The following is a 12164-nucleotide window of genomic DNA, read 5'->3' on the forward strand; positions in this document are numbered from 1 at the left end:
GTGTTCACGTTACTCTAATAAAAGAAGATGAGCACTCAACACGCTGCGCTTTGGTCTAATACATCCGACAGATGTGACAAGGGGCATTTATACTGTGCCCTCAGTGCTGTCATTTGACCTGACAGATTGTGATTCTGAGATGTTATGATAAGTATGTCATTAACTAGAAAAGTGTTGGTCATTATCTAATAAAATACTTGCTGAGGAGAGATGCCGGTCGGTCGGTGTTGTCGTTAGCTAGAATGCTAAAGAAAGTGTTTGTCTACTAAACTACTTGAGAGCAGAAAGCTACCGGAGCAGTCAGTAGACTCATCCTGGATGGATCGGGGTAATAACGGGGAAACTGTGAGCCATTTGTACTGTGCCCTTAATGCTGTCATTCAATCGAGATTCCACTGAGATGCTGCATTAAGCCCAATTCATACCGTGTGCAGCCCCACAATTATAAACTTGACCCATGTACACAGGATCTACATTTTTTGTAGCGTTCTTGCATTGCGTACATGCAGTATACATTAGGCTTTTTACTACAAGTCGAACAGTGTTGTTATATATAAAGCTAATGACCTTTTTGGTCTAATATACTACTTGATTAGGAGAGCAGAAATCCAGCAGAGGTAAAAGGTAATACCGGGGAACTGTGGGACATTTATACTGTTCCCCCAGTGCTGTCTTTGAACCGGACAGATTGTGAATACAATTAGCTATCCCTATATTAAATCCTATGAGATATTCTCAAGGGCACACATAGAAAGTTCAAGAGAAGTCTTATTCATCTTGAAGGAATGTGTTCCTATCAAACTTGTGGGATCAAACACATACTGGATTTAGGATACACCTGTGATGCATTCATTGGAAATCCCCATGCAGCCTTTTTTTCTATTAAGTTTCAATTACACTGTTGCAATTGAAACACGGAAATAACAAAAATAAAAAAAAACATGTCATGCATCTCCTTAATAAAACCATAAAGTTGAAACTGTTTTTAATAATTGTTTTATTTAACCAGGCAAGTCAGTTAAGAACAAATTCTTATTTACAATGACAGCCTACACCGGCCAAACCTGGGCCTATTGTGCGCCGCCCAGCTGGACTCCCAATCACAGCCAGTTGTGATACAGCCTGGATTCGAACCAGGGTGCCTGTAGTGACACCTCAAGCACTGTTTAATGTACATGCTTTACAATAGGCTTCTTAAAAGCAATGTAATTAGTCTTCTGTAAACAATCAAGCCCTTACTAAACCCACATGACAGGTATCTCAACTATATCTCTTTATACTTAAGACCATTCCAAAACATGAGACTATGGGAGCATGCAAATAATTCCTAAATATGATACATTTTGTTTAGCAATGAAAATGTAAGTGATGCTGAAAACTTTAGTCATTTAAAAAAAATTCTAAATCAGTTTACACAGGAATAAAACATTGCAGTTTTCAGAAAGCACTTGAAGCTAAATACTATACATTTTGGAGTAGTACCACAAAGGCACACAACATGTGTTTAGCATATGTATTTACTTACTGTCGATGGAAATTCCCCCCTTTTTACATTTCTTTAAGGATGTCATCCGTGAATCGCATGTCACATTTTCTATGAAAGCTGTCCTTTCCATCTCCCATGTACTGTACTGCCATATTGCCTGTGCTAAACATTCATAGTGAGTGCGATTTTGATGGTATAGCTAGTACACCGAACATTACAACAACACATTGAAGAAGACAGTTAAGAAGACCGTTACAATCTATAATTGTGTCTCCTTAAACATTTGAACAGAATAAGATATTCAAGCTTCACTGATTACACATTAATAAGCTAATTTACAAAGCTGGGTATTGTTTCTTTTTCACAGTTCAATTATTAGATAAGCTTTATAAATGACATGTTCCACCTGAATATTAATATCCGGATGAAGAACACTTTCATCTGCACAGAATAATCATTTGAATATCCCACAAAACAATTAGCATGTTTGTGGGAAATCTATTTTAAATCCAAAGCCAAAGACAACTTTCACTCTAGCCACTCTCACTGTACACATTCAATCAGTGATACATTTTATATTAATCTTGTTTCATTTTGGTACCTCATCCTTGTTCATTTTGGTATCCCCAGTGAGAATTCTACTCCAAAACTTCAACACTGTTGCTTTCGCTCCAGCCAAACTTTCACTGTACATGTTCATTCAGTCACAAATATGGTCATTTTGGTACCAAATCTTGGTTCATTTTGGTGCCTCGTTTTGGTACCCCCACCCCCTCACCCATATCTAATCTGGGCTTGTGTTGGCATATACAGACTGGTGGTGGAAGTCTACGTACACGTTCTGCTCCTCTCTGTCTGGGGTGATTCTCTCTTGGGTCCCATTGTGTTGTGGCTTCTCATTGACAGTACTACGCAGGGTCAGTTGGGTGCAGCCAGAGGTCAGCCGGTGCACGTGACCGCCGCATGGGCCGTAGCGGCACGTGACCTGCCGGAACATCTCCCGGAAGCGGGTGGACATGAGGCTGTAGAGGATGGGGTTGACCGCCGAGCTGAGGTAGAAGAAGACCCCGGAGACGATGTGGACGTACTCGAAGACCAGGTGGTGGTGGCCAGTCCAGGAGTTTATGAAGCTCCACATGAGGCGGTCAATGTGGAAAGGAGCCCAGCAGATGCCGAAGACGATCACCAGTACGCCTGGTGGAAAGACTGACAGTTAGATGGACGGATGGATGGACAGAAAGGCAGGCAGACAGATGGACGGAACAGCAGGTAGGCACTCAGACAAACAGATGCAGACAGACTGTAACGGGTGTCATAATGATGGGCCAAGGTGCAGCGGGAACGTGTATACTCATCTTCTTTAATTGGTTAAAAGAAGGAAAAACAAACAAAACACGTATACAAACACAACGACCGACACTAACAGTCCTGTCAGGTGCTCAGACACTAAACAAGGAGACAACTACCCACAATTCCCATTACAAACACACCCCTATACATAGGACCTTCAACCAGAGGCAACGAGGAACAGCTGCCTCCAATTGAAGGCCAATCCCAATAAACTAAACATAGAACTAAACAACCTAGATCTAACATAGAAATACACTAACCTAGAACATAACCCAAAAACCCCGGAACACTCTAAACAAACACCCCTCTACATAACACATAGCCCAACAAACCCCGAAACACTCTAAACAAACACCCCCCTCTTACATAATAACATAACACAACAAACCCCGAACCACATAAAACAAACACCCCCCTGCCACGTCCTGACCAAACTACAATAACAAATAACCCCTTTACTTGTCAGAACGTGACAGACAGGCAAGTGGACAGGCGGATAGAAGAAAATGCATTTGCAGACATTGAGAACAAGACATGTTTAAGTGACAATAAACATGTTTAGAAACTAATATATTGGTTTGTACTTCAGCACAGAATTTTAAGTCCAAATTCAAAAGAGATCGGTCTATAATTTGTCACTTTCCAGAACATCTTATCATCTGAAAGCAAGAGCAATATTTAAGTAACAATGGACATGATTAGGAACTAATCTTTTAGTTTGTACTTCAGAAAACACCTTGAAAGCCCAATTCAATGGAGATATAATTAGTAATTTCCTCTTTTCTCCTCTCAACCCTTCTGGTTCTGTAGAGAAAGTGGGTGAGGACTTACACAGCATCTTGCTAATTGAAAGAGTTTTAAATCACAATTGAATATAGCTATACAGTAGGTCTATAATCTGCACATGTCCAGGACATTATGGTACTATAGAGACAGTGGATGTGAAACTCACATAGCATTTTGGTGACCTGCCGGTGGCGTGCCGTCTGCTGCTGCCTTTGGACACTCCAGTGGCTGTCAGAAGCAAAACTCGGCCCGGTCCCCAGCCCCTGCATGTCCCTCTTCATCCCCAACTGCATGCCAATGCGCAGGTACAGGCCGGTGATGATGAGCATGGGCAGCAGGAAGAAGACCAGCGTGGTCACCTGGATAATCAGGTTGTACATCCACCGGGGCTTCACCATCATGCAGATGGCCGACTCGGGGAATTGGCGCCCGAACCGGGTTCCCAGCATGGCCACCCCATGGAGGCTGGTGTTGGGCACGGCGCACACCATGGACATGGCCCACAGCATCAGGATGACGTGCTTGGCGTGGGCACGAGTGGCGACGTGCTTGACCTTGAGCGGGTGTATCACGGCGATGTATCGCTCCACGCTCAGCGCTGTTATAATGAGGATGGACGCAAAGCAGACCGTCTCGAACAGGAAGGTCTTGAAGTAGCAGCCGCCAGCACCGAACAGGAACGGGTAGCTGCTCCACATCTCATAGAGTTCCAATGGCATACCCAGGACAAGGACCAATAAGTCGGACACGGCCAGACTGAACAGGTAGTAGTTGGTTGGCGTCCGCATCACCTTGTTGCGCACAATGACGCTGCAGGTGAGCATGTTCCCTAACAATCCCAAAATGAAGATGATGAGGAATGTAATGCAGACAGGCAGGAACATGGGTGACCGCCGGAAGCCTAGAAACCTCTCCAGGTACTGACTCCGACTCAGACACATGTCCTCCATGTCATCAGCACTGATGTTGCCCAGGGCCCAGGACAAATTCCAACCCAGCTGGTCAGGAGTGGTGGCAGGTAGACCCAGAGAGGAACAGTTATACTGAGCCATTGTGGTCTATGGGGACACAACACCTGAGGGGGAGAATGGAAATAATGAATGGAAAGAATAGGAACGGAAAGTTTTGCTTGTCTCAGTGTAGGTGACAGTTAAACTGCAGTTTGAACTAACAACATCTAGCAGTTTTTGAATAACCTTGTTAATAATATTTGCCCGCAGCAAATGTAAATGAGAGCTTTGGGGAGACTGATTGAAATGGATGTCACATACAGGCAGGTCCAAAATAATTGGCACCATTGATAAAGATGAGCAAAACAAAAACGGTATAAAGTAAATAACACAAATACTGAGCTGTATTATATGCTCAAATTGGAAAATGATATTATTTTATACAAATGCAATTGCTCAGAGAAATAGACTGTGTTTCATAAGTAATATATATATTTTAAAGAGCGGTCAAAATTATTTAGCCAAAAACCTGGTTGCCTCTGCCAGGTGGCTGAAACTTGTGGATCTTCCAGCAAGACAATAATGACAAGCACACATCAAAATCCACAAAGAAATGGTTAATTGACCACAAAATCAACATTTTGCAATGGCCATCTCAGTCTCCTGACATGAGCCCCTTTGAAAACCTGTTGTTTGAATTGAAGAGGGCGGTCCATAAGCGCAGATGGAAATATTCTGTACGGAGGAATGGTCTAAGATCCCTCCCAATGTGTTCTCCAATCTCATAAAACAGGGGTGCCAATAATGCAGAAAAGTACCTAACGCCTACTTTAAAATATGGTAGTGGATATTTTATCCTCTTACATCTAGGCGTTCCGCTAGCGGAACCCTGTTCCGCCAGCGGAACCCCTAGCCAACAGCCAATGGGATCGCATGGCGCGAAATACAAAAACAACTAAAATACCACAATTCAATTTTCTCAAACATACGACTATTTTACACCATTTGAAAGATAAACCTCTCCTGAATCCCACCACGTTGTCCGATTTCAAAAAGGCCTTACAGCGAAAGCAAAACATTAGATTATGTTAGGAGAGTACATAGACCAAAATAACCACACAGCCATTTTCCAAGCAAGCATATATGTCAATAAAACCCAACACACAGCTAAATGAAGCACTAACCTTTGATGATCTTCATCAGATTACACTCCTAGGACATTATGTTATACAATACATGTATGTTTTGTTCAATCAAGTTCATATTTATATCCAAAAACAGCTTTTTACATTGGCGCGTGATGTTCAGAAAATGTATTCCCACCAAAAACTTCCTTTGAATTTACAAAAATACTCATCATAAACGTTGACAAAACACATAACAATTATTTTAAGAATTATAGATACAGAACTCCTTTATGCAACCGCTGTGTCAGATTTAAAAATAGCTTTACGGAGAAAGCACATTTTTCAATATTCTGAGTACATAGCTCGCCATCACGGCATGCTATTCAGACACCCGCCAACTTCGGGGCAACCTAAACTCAGAATTAGTATTAGAAATATTGTATTACCTTTGCTGATCTTCGTCAGAATGCACTCCCAGGACTGCAACTTCCACAAGAAATGTTGTTTTTGTTCGAATTAATCCATAGTTATGTCCAAATACCTCCGTTTTGTTTGTGCGTTCAGGTCACTATCCAAAGGGTAACGCGCGAGCGCAATTCGAGACACAAAAAGTCAAAATGTTCCATTACCGTACTTAGAAGCATGTCAAACGCTGTTTAAAATCAATTTTTATGGTATTTTTAACGTAAAATTGCGATAATATTCCAACCGGACAATAGTGTATTCATTCAAGGAGGAAAAGAAAAAAACGCGTGCTCGCGGGAACGCGCATATCCAATCTCTTTGTCCTCAGGCAGACCACTCAGAAACGGAGCTACTATACTCTGCCCAGAGACAGGAGAAGGCTCAATCCACTTTCTGAAGGCTTTAGACAGCCAATGGAAGCCTTAGAAAGTGCAATGTAACAGCACAGATACTGTAGTTTCGAAAGGGACTAGAAAGAAGAACTACATTTCTCAGATCCTACACTTCCTGGTTGACTTTTTCTCAGATTTTTGCCTGCCATATGAGTTATGTTATACTCACAGACACCATTCAAACGGTTTTAGAAACTTCCGAGTGTTTTCTATCCAAATCTACTAATAATATGCATATTCTCATTTATGGGCAAGAGTAGTAACCAGTTTAAATCGGGTACATTTTTTCACCCGGCCGTGAAAATACTGCCCCCTATCCATATCCGGTTATGTTATGGGGCTATTTTGCTTCCACTGGTCTGGAGGCCCTTGTTAAGGTCAATGACATCATGAACTTTACCAAGTACCAGGACATTTTTAGCCAAAAACACAGTTGCTTCTGCCAGGAGGGTGAAACTTGGCTGCAAATGGATCTCAAATCTTATTAAAAAAAATTGAAAAATTCTTCATTATAATAATACATTGCATTTATTACACACTTTTCACTGAAATACAATCAAAGTACTACAGTGAGTGCATTAAAATTAAAATTAAATAAGAGACAAAACAAAGACACAACTAGACAGGGACACTGACACCATGACGCTACAAAGGAGAAGGACAACAAGGGGCACAGCTATCAACGGAAGGCTTTCTTGCCCATAATATACAATAGTTTGAAACTGATTTATTTCCTAAAATTATAACAAACTTGTTACCCTCAGGGGTTTTGCAAACACATTTTTTTTCCATGAATGAAGAACACAGTGTTATTGAGTCAAGTGCCCAAAATAGATCTATTTTGAAGGAGTCATTCACTTGTGATTGCACGTCTTCTGTAATGAGATGCCGACCTAGATGTAATTACCTCAACCATTTAGAGAACCTTTCATGCACCAACCAATGTACTTTATGTAGCAAGAGCAAGTCATTTTTTTGGACGGAAAGGAACAGAATTGTTGATTTACTTTTCAACTCAAATATTTGTTTATATGAGTTATGCTACAGTTCATACTGAATGAATGTAGCCCAATTTAGGCGCCGTCATTGTATTCTCCTCTTGTTAGAATTCAACCAAGAGAGATAGATTTTTTTCTTCTGATTTCCTGGTCTGTGGCATCAAGATAGACCCTTTCATGTGTGAATGGGTAAATACATCTTGTCTCACTAATACTGCTTTGCTAACACATTTTGCAAATGTAATACAGGATTGCATGATGCTTTACCTTGCCTGAGACCTGAAGACTTGTGTTTGCTTGCATGAGACCCTGGTTACATTACTGACGTGATCTGGTTCTCCTGCACTCCACAAGGCAGTGTTAGCCCATTAAGCTAAAACCACGGTATTAGCTCGGGAAGCTAATGCAAGTCTTCAGGTCCAGACAAGGTAACTCATCACATGAGCTTGTTTCACAAAACTACCTCCGTTATGTAAATATGGGTGAATCGAATCAATATTGACAGAAAGATCAACAGGGATTTCCCGTTCCAAAATTGACATCCAAGCACATGCTAATTTGCTATTGCACAACTCTGTTGAACAGAGAAGCATGACCAATGCCAGCCTGTCATAAATAATACAAATTGTCTAAACAAAGGAAATGTGTCCAAACAGATTTTCTCTCTCTGAAAAAACAATATTATTTATAGTAATTATTAGAATAATAACACCTTTACTCAGTGGTGGAAAAAGTACTTGTCATACTTGAGTAAAAGTAAAGATTGCCTTAATAGTAAACGACTCAAGTAAAAGTGAAAGTCACCCAGTAAAATACTACTTGAGTAAAAGTCTAAAAGTATTTGTTTTTAAGTATACTTTAGTATCAAAAGTAAATGTGATTGAAAAAAATATACTTAAGTATCAAATGTAAAAGTCAAAGTATAAATAATTTCAAATTATTTTGATTAAACAAACCAGACAGCTCTATTGGGGCGGAAGGTAGCCTAGTGGTTAGAACGTAGGGCCAGTAACCGAGCTGACAAAGTAAAAATCTGTCGTTCTGCCCCCGAGCAAGGCAGTTAACCCACTGTTCCCCTGGGGCCGAAGATGTGGATGTCGATTAAGGCAGCCCCCTGCACCTCTCTGATTCAGGATGGTTGGGTTAAATGCTGAAAACACATTTCAGTTGAAGGCATTCAGTTGTACAACAGACTAGGTTTCCCCTTTCCCCTATTTTCTTTTTATTTATTTTTTACTGATAGCCATGGGCGTACTCCAACACTCAGACATAATTTACAAACGAAGCAATTGTGTTGAGTCCTCCAGATCAGAGGCAGTAGGATGACCAGCAATGTTCTCTTGATAAGTATGTGAATTGGACCGCTAAGCATTCAAAATGTAACGAGTACTGTACTTTTGGGTGTTAGGGAAAATGTATTGAGTAAAAAGTAGATTATTTTCTTTAGGAATGTAGTGAAGTAAAAGTAAAAGTTGTCAAAAATATAAATGGTAAAGGTAGCCCAAAAAATGACTTGAGTAATACTTTAAAGTATTTGTACTTAAGTACTTTACACCACTGCCTTTACTGTTTAAGACATGAAGGTCAGTCAATCCAGAACATTTACAGAACTTTGAAGTTTCTTCAAACCATCAAGCACTATGATGAAACTGGCTCTCATGAGAACCGCCATAGCAAGGGAAGACCCAGGGTTCATTAGAGTTACCAGCCTCAGATATTGCAGCCAAATCAGGCCGTTGTGGTCGAATTGCCGCAAAGAAACCACTACTAAAGGACATAAATAAGAATAAGAGACTTGCTTTGGCCAAGAAACACGAGCAATGGACATTAGACTGGTGGAAAGCTGTCCTTTGGTCTGATGAGTCCAAATTTTAGATTTTTGGACGCAACCACCATGTTTTTGTGAGACACAGAATAGGTGAAAGGATGATCTCCGCATGTGTGATTCCCACCATGAAGCATGGAGGAGGTGGTGTTACGGTGTGGGGGTGCTTTGCCGGTGACACTGTCAGTGATTTATTTAGAGTTCAAGGCACACTTAACCAGCATGGCTACCACAGCATTCTGCAGCGATATGCCATCCCATCTGGTTTGCGCTTAGTGGGACTATCATTTGTTTTTCAACAGGACAATGACCCAACACACCTCCAGGCTAAGTAATGGCTATTTGACCAAGGAGAGTGATGGCGTGCTGCATCAGATGACCTGGCCTCCACAATCACCCAACCTCAACCCAATTGAGAGGGTTTGGTATGAGTTGGACCGCAGAGTGAAGAAAAAGCAGCCAACAAGTGCTCAACATATGTGGGAACTCCTTCAAGACTGTTGGAAAAGCATTCCAGGTGAAGCTGATTGAGAGAATGCCAAGCGTGTGCAAAGCTGTCATCAAGGCAAAGGGTGGCTACTTTGATGAATCTCAAATGTTAAATATATTTTGATTTGTTTAACACTTTTTTGGTTACTACATGATTCCATGTGTTATTTCGTAGTTTTGATGTCTTCACTGTTATTCTACAATGTAGAACATAGTAAAAATAAAGAAAAACCCTTGAATGAGTAGTGCGTCCAAACTTTTGACTGGTACTGTATATGTGTGTAATAATATTCCACATAATTTTATTAGGTGTTGTGTGTTTGTGCAAGCCACGCATTTGAAGAATTGTAAATCCATTGTGTAAGGCAATGGAGTTTGCGAAGCGAATTATTCAGATTAAATGTGTCCATATATTGGTATTTTACTGCCACCTATCAGTAACTGTGGATGCTACATCGGTCCATGACTGAGATGAGTTGAGCAGTGTGTCATTTTGTGTCATGGATGAAATATTCCACCATCAGAGGCTATCACTTGTGTATGTTGGCTACATTGGTATTTACATTTGGTGGAAATTGTTTGTTAATTTTGATTAATGTTGTTGGAGCTGTTGTGTGTTGTTTGTGACCTTGGGCTTCATCAAGGTTTATTTGTGAGTAAATCTGGCTTTGATAATAGCCAGTGCCTACCCAGGCACCGACCTCACCGTATGTCACTGCAAAAATGGAACATTATTCTCTGTGTCTACCAAGAACCACTGATGGACACTAATGCAACTTGGATTTGTTTATAGACATTAGTTTATAATAAGCATTCATGGCAGTCATTATGGAAATGTCCTTCCCTACTCATTTGCCTTTGATGTAAAGATGGGAAACTCACCTAGTCCTTTTTAAGTGTTCTCTTCTTATTCCTCTTCAGACATGGATGTAAACGAGAGGGGGAAAGGTTGCAAATCAGTGTTCATCAATTGTCCTCCACTGCTAAAATGTCAACATTGCAACGAGTCCGTACTTCTGTACTTTGTCTGTTTGGTTCCCCGTGTTCATACCTCTTGAACAGCCGTAGTGAAGACTGCGAGTGCTGCTCTCTGCCCTCAGTCTTTATGAACTGGAGAGCTAAGCGCCAAAAGGAATCTCTCTCTCGCGCTCTCTCGCTCTCTCGCTCTCTCACTCTCTTGCTCTCACATTCTTCTCCTTTGTTAGAGTAAATGATGCTCAGCTCTCTATAACCTCCTCCTCTCTCTGGTCACATCCCCTATGTACAGTCAGATCCATAATTATTGGCACCCTTGATAAAGACTAGCAAAAAAGTAAAATAAAATAAAATAAATAATACAAATTCTGAGCTATAGTGTATGTTCAAAAATCTGTATAAAACATGATTTTATATAAACACAATTGCTCAGAGAAAGACATTTTGTATACAAAGTAAAGCAAAATGTTTCAAAAAGAAAGGGGTCAAAATTATTGACACCGCTGTTTTCAGTACATCATCTTTCCACGTCCTTGACATCCTTCGTCTGCGTTTTATGGACTGCCCTCTTCAATTCAAACCACAGGTATTTAATGGGGTTCAAGTCCAAAATGAACCATGGTCTAAGATCTCTCCCAATGTAGGAAAAAGGCTTGGTTGCCAATCATCATTTTGGACCTGACTGTATGTGGTGTAATTAAATCACTAGGTCTTAATCGTGTGGTGCAGCGCCAGACTACGACATTTAGCCACAATTAGGCTGCAGGCTGATATTGACTTGGCGTAAGACCCTCCTTTACTCTGTTATTATTTTATTTATATATGTAACATTTTATTTATTCAGTCCAGTCAACATTTATTTATGTGGGAAGTCAATCATTTATTATTCACATTGCCGGCCATTAAGAGGCTTTTGAGACAACAGAAAAACAGGAAAAGAGAAAGACGGGATATTTTTTTAGTAGCTCTAGACTTAATAAGAGGTTCTTGCATAAGGTCTGGCATTTCTGGCGTTGTGATATGTCATACCTATCCTGTTTAAGCCAGACCAATGGTGAGTGCAGCGTTCAGTCTGGTTCAACCAGACCAATGGTGAGCGCAGCGTTCAGTCTGGTTCAAAAAGACCAATGGTGAGCGCAGCGTTCAGTCTGGTTCAACCAGACCAATGGTGAGCGCAGCGTTCAGTCTGGTTCAACCAGACCAATGGTGAGCGCAGCGTTCAGTCTGGTTCAACCAGACCAATGGTGAGCGCAGCGTTCAGTCTGGTTCAAAAAGACCAATGGTGAGCGCAGCGTTCAGTCTGGTTCAACCAGACCAATGG

At 40.9% G+C, this 12164-nt stretch overlaps 1 protein-coding gene across 1 annotated transcript; it reads right to left on the reverse strand.

Moving 5' to 3' along the window:
- Positions 1-980: 980 nt before the first annotated feature.
- Positions 981-10961, reverse strand: LOC106568804 (neuromedin-U receptor 1). The gene is made up of 3 exons (XM_014139469.3): positions 10751-10961; positions 3789-4697; positions 981-2680 (listed from the first exon to the last, which is right to left on the reverse strand). Exons 2-3 carry the CDS (start codon positions 4672-4674, stop codon positions 2271-2273), a joined length of 1296 nt encoding a protein of 431 aa, XP_013994944.1. The 5' UTR covers positions 4675-4697; positions 10751-10961; the 3' UTR covers positions 981-2270.
- Positions 10962-12164: the final 1203 nt, after the last annotated feature.

This window comes from Salmo salar, chromosome 14 (assembly GCF_965601325.2).
Source record: "Salmo salar chromosome 14, fSalSal1, whole genome shotgun sequence".
Taxonomy (NCBI): domain Eukaryota; kingdom Metazoa; phylum Chordata; class Actinopteri; order Salmoniformes; family Salmonidae; genus Salmo; species Salmo salar.

What these genes read in the sequence shown, in the direction of transcription:
- LOC106568804 (XM_014139469.3), bottom strand. Translation starts at nt 4,674, where the DNA reads ATGGCTCAGTATAACTGTTCCTCTCTGGGTCTACCTGCCACCACTCCT. An exon ending in GCAGGTCACCAAAATGCTAT is followed by an intron (nt 2,681 to 3,788) that starts GTGAGTTTCACA and finishes TCTTTCCACCAG; the next exon opens with GCGTACTGGTGATCGTCTTC.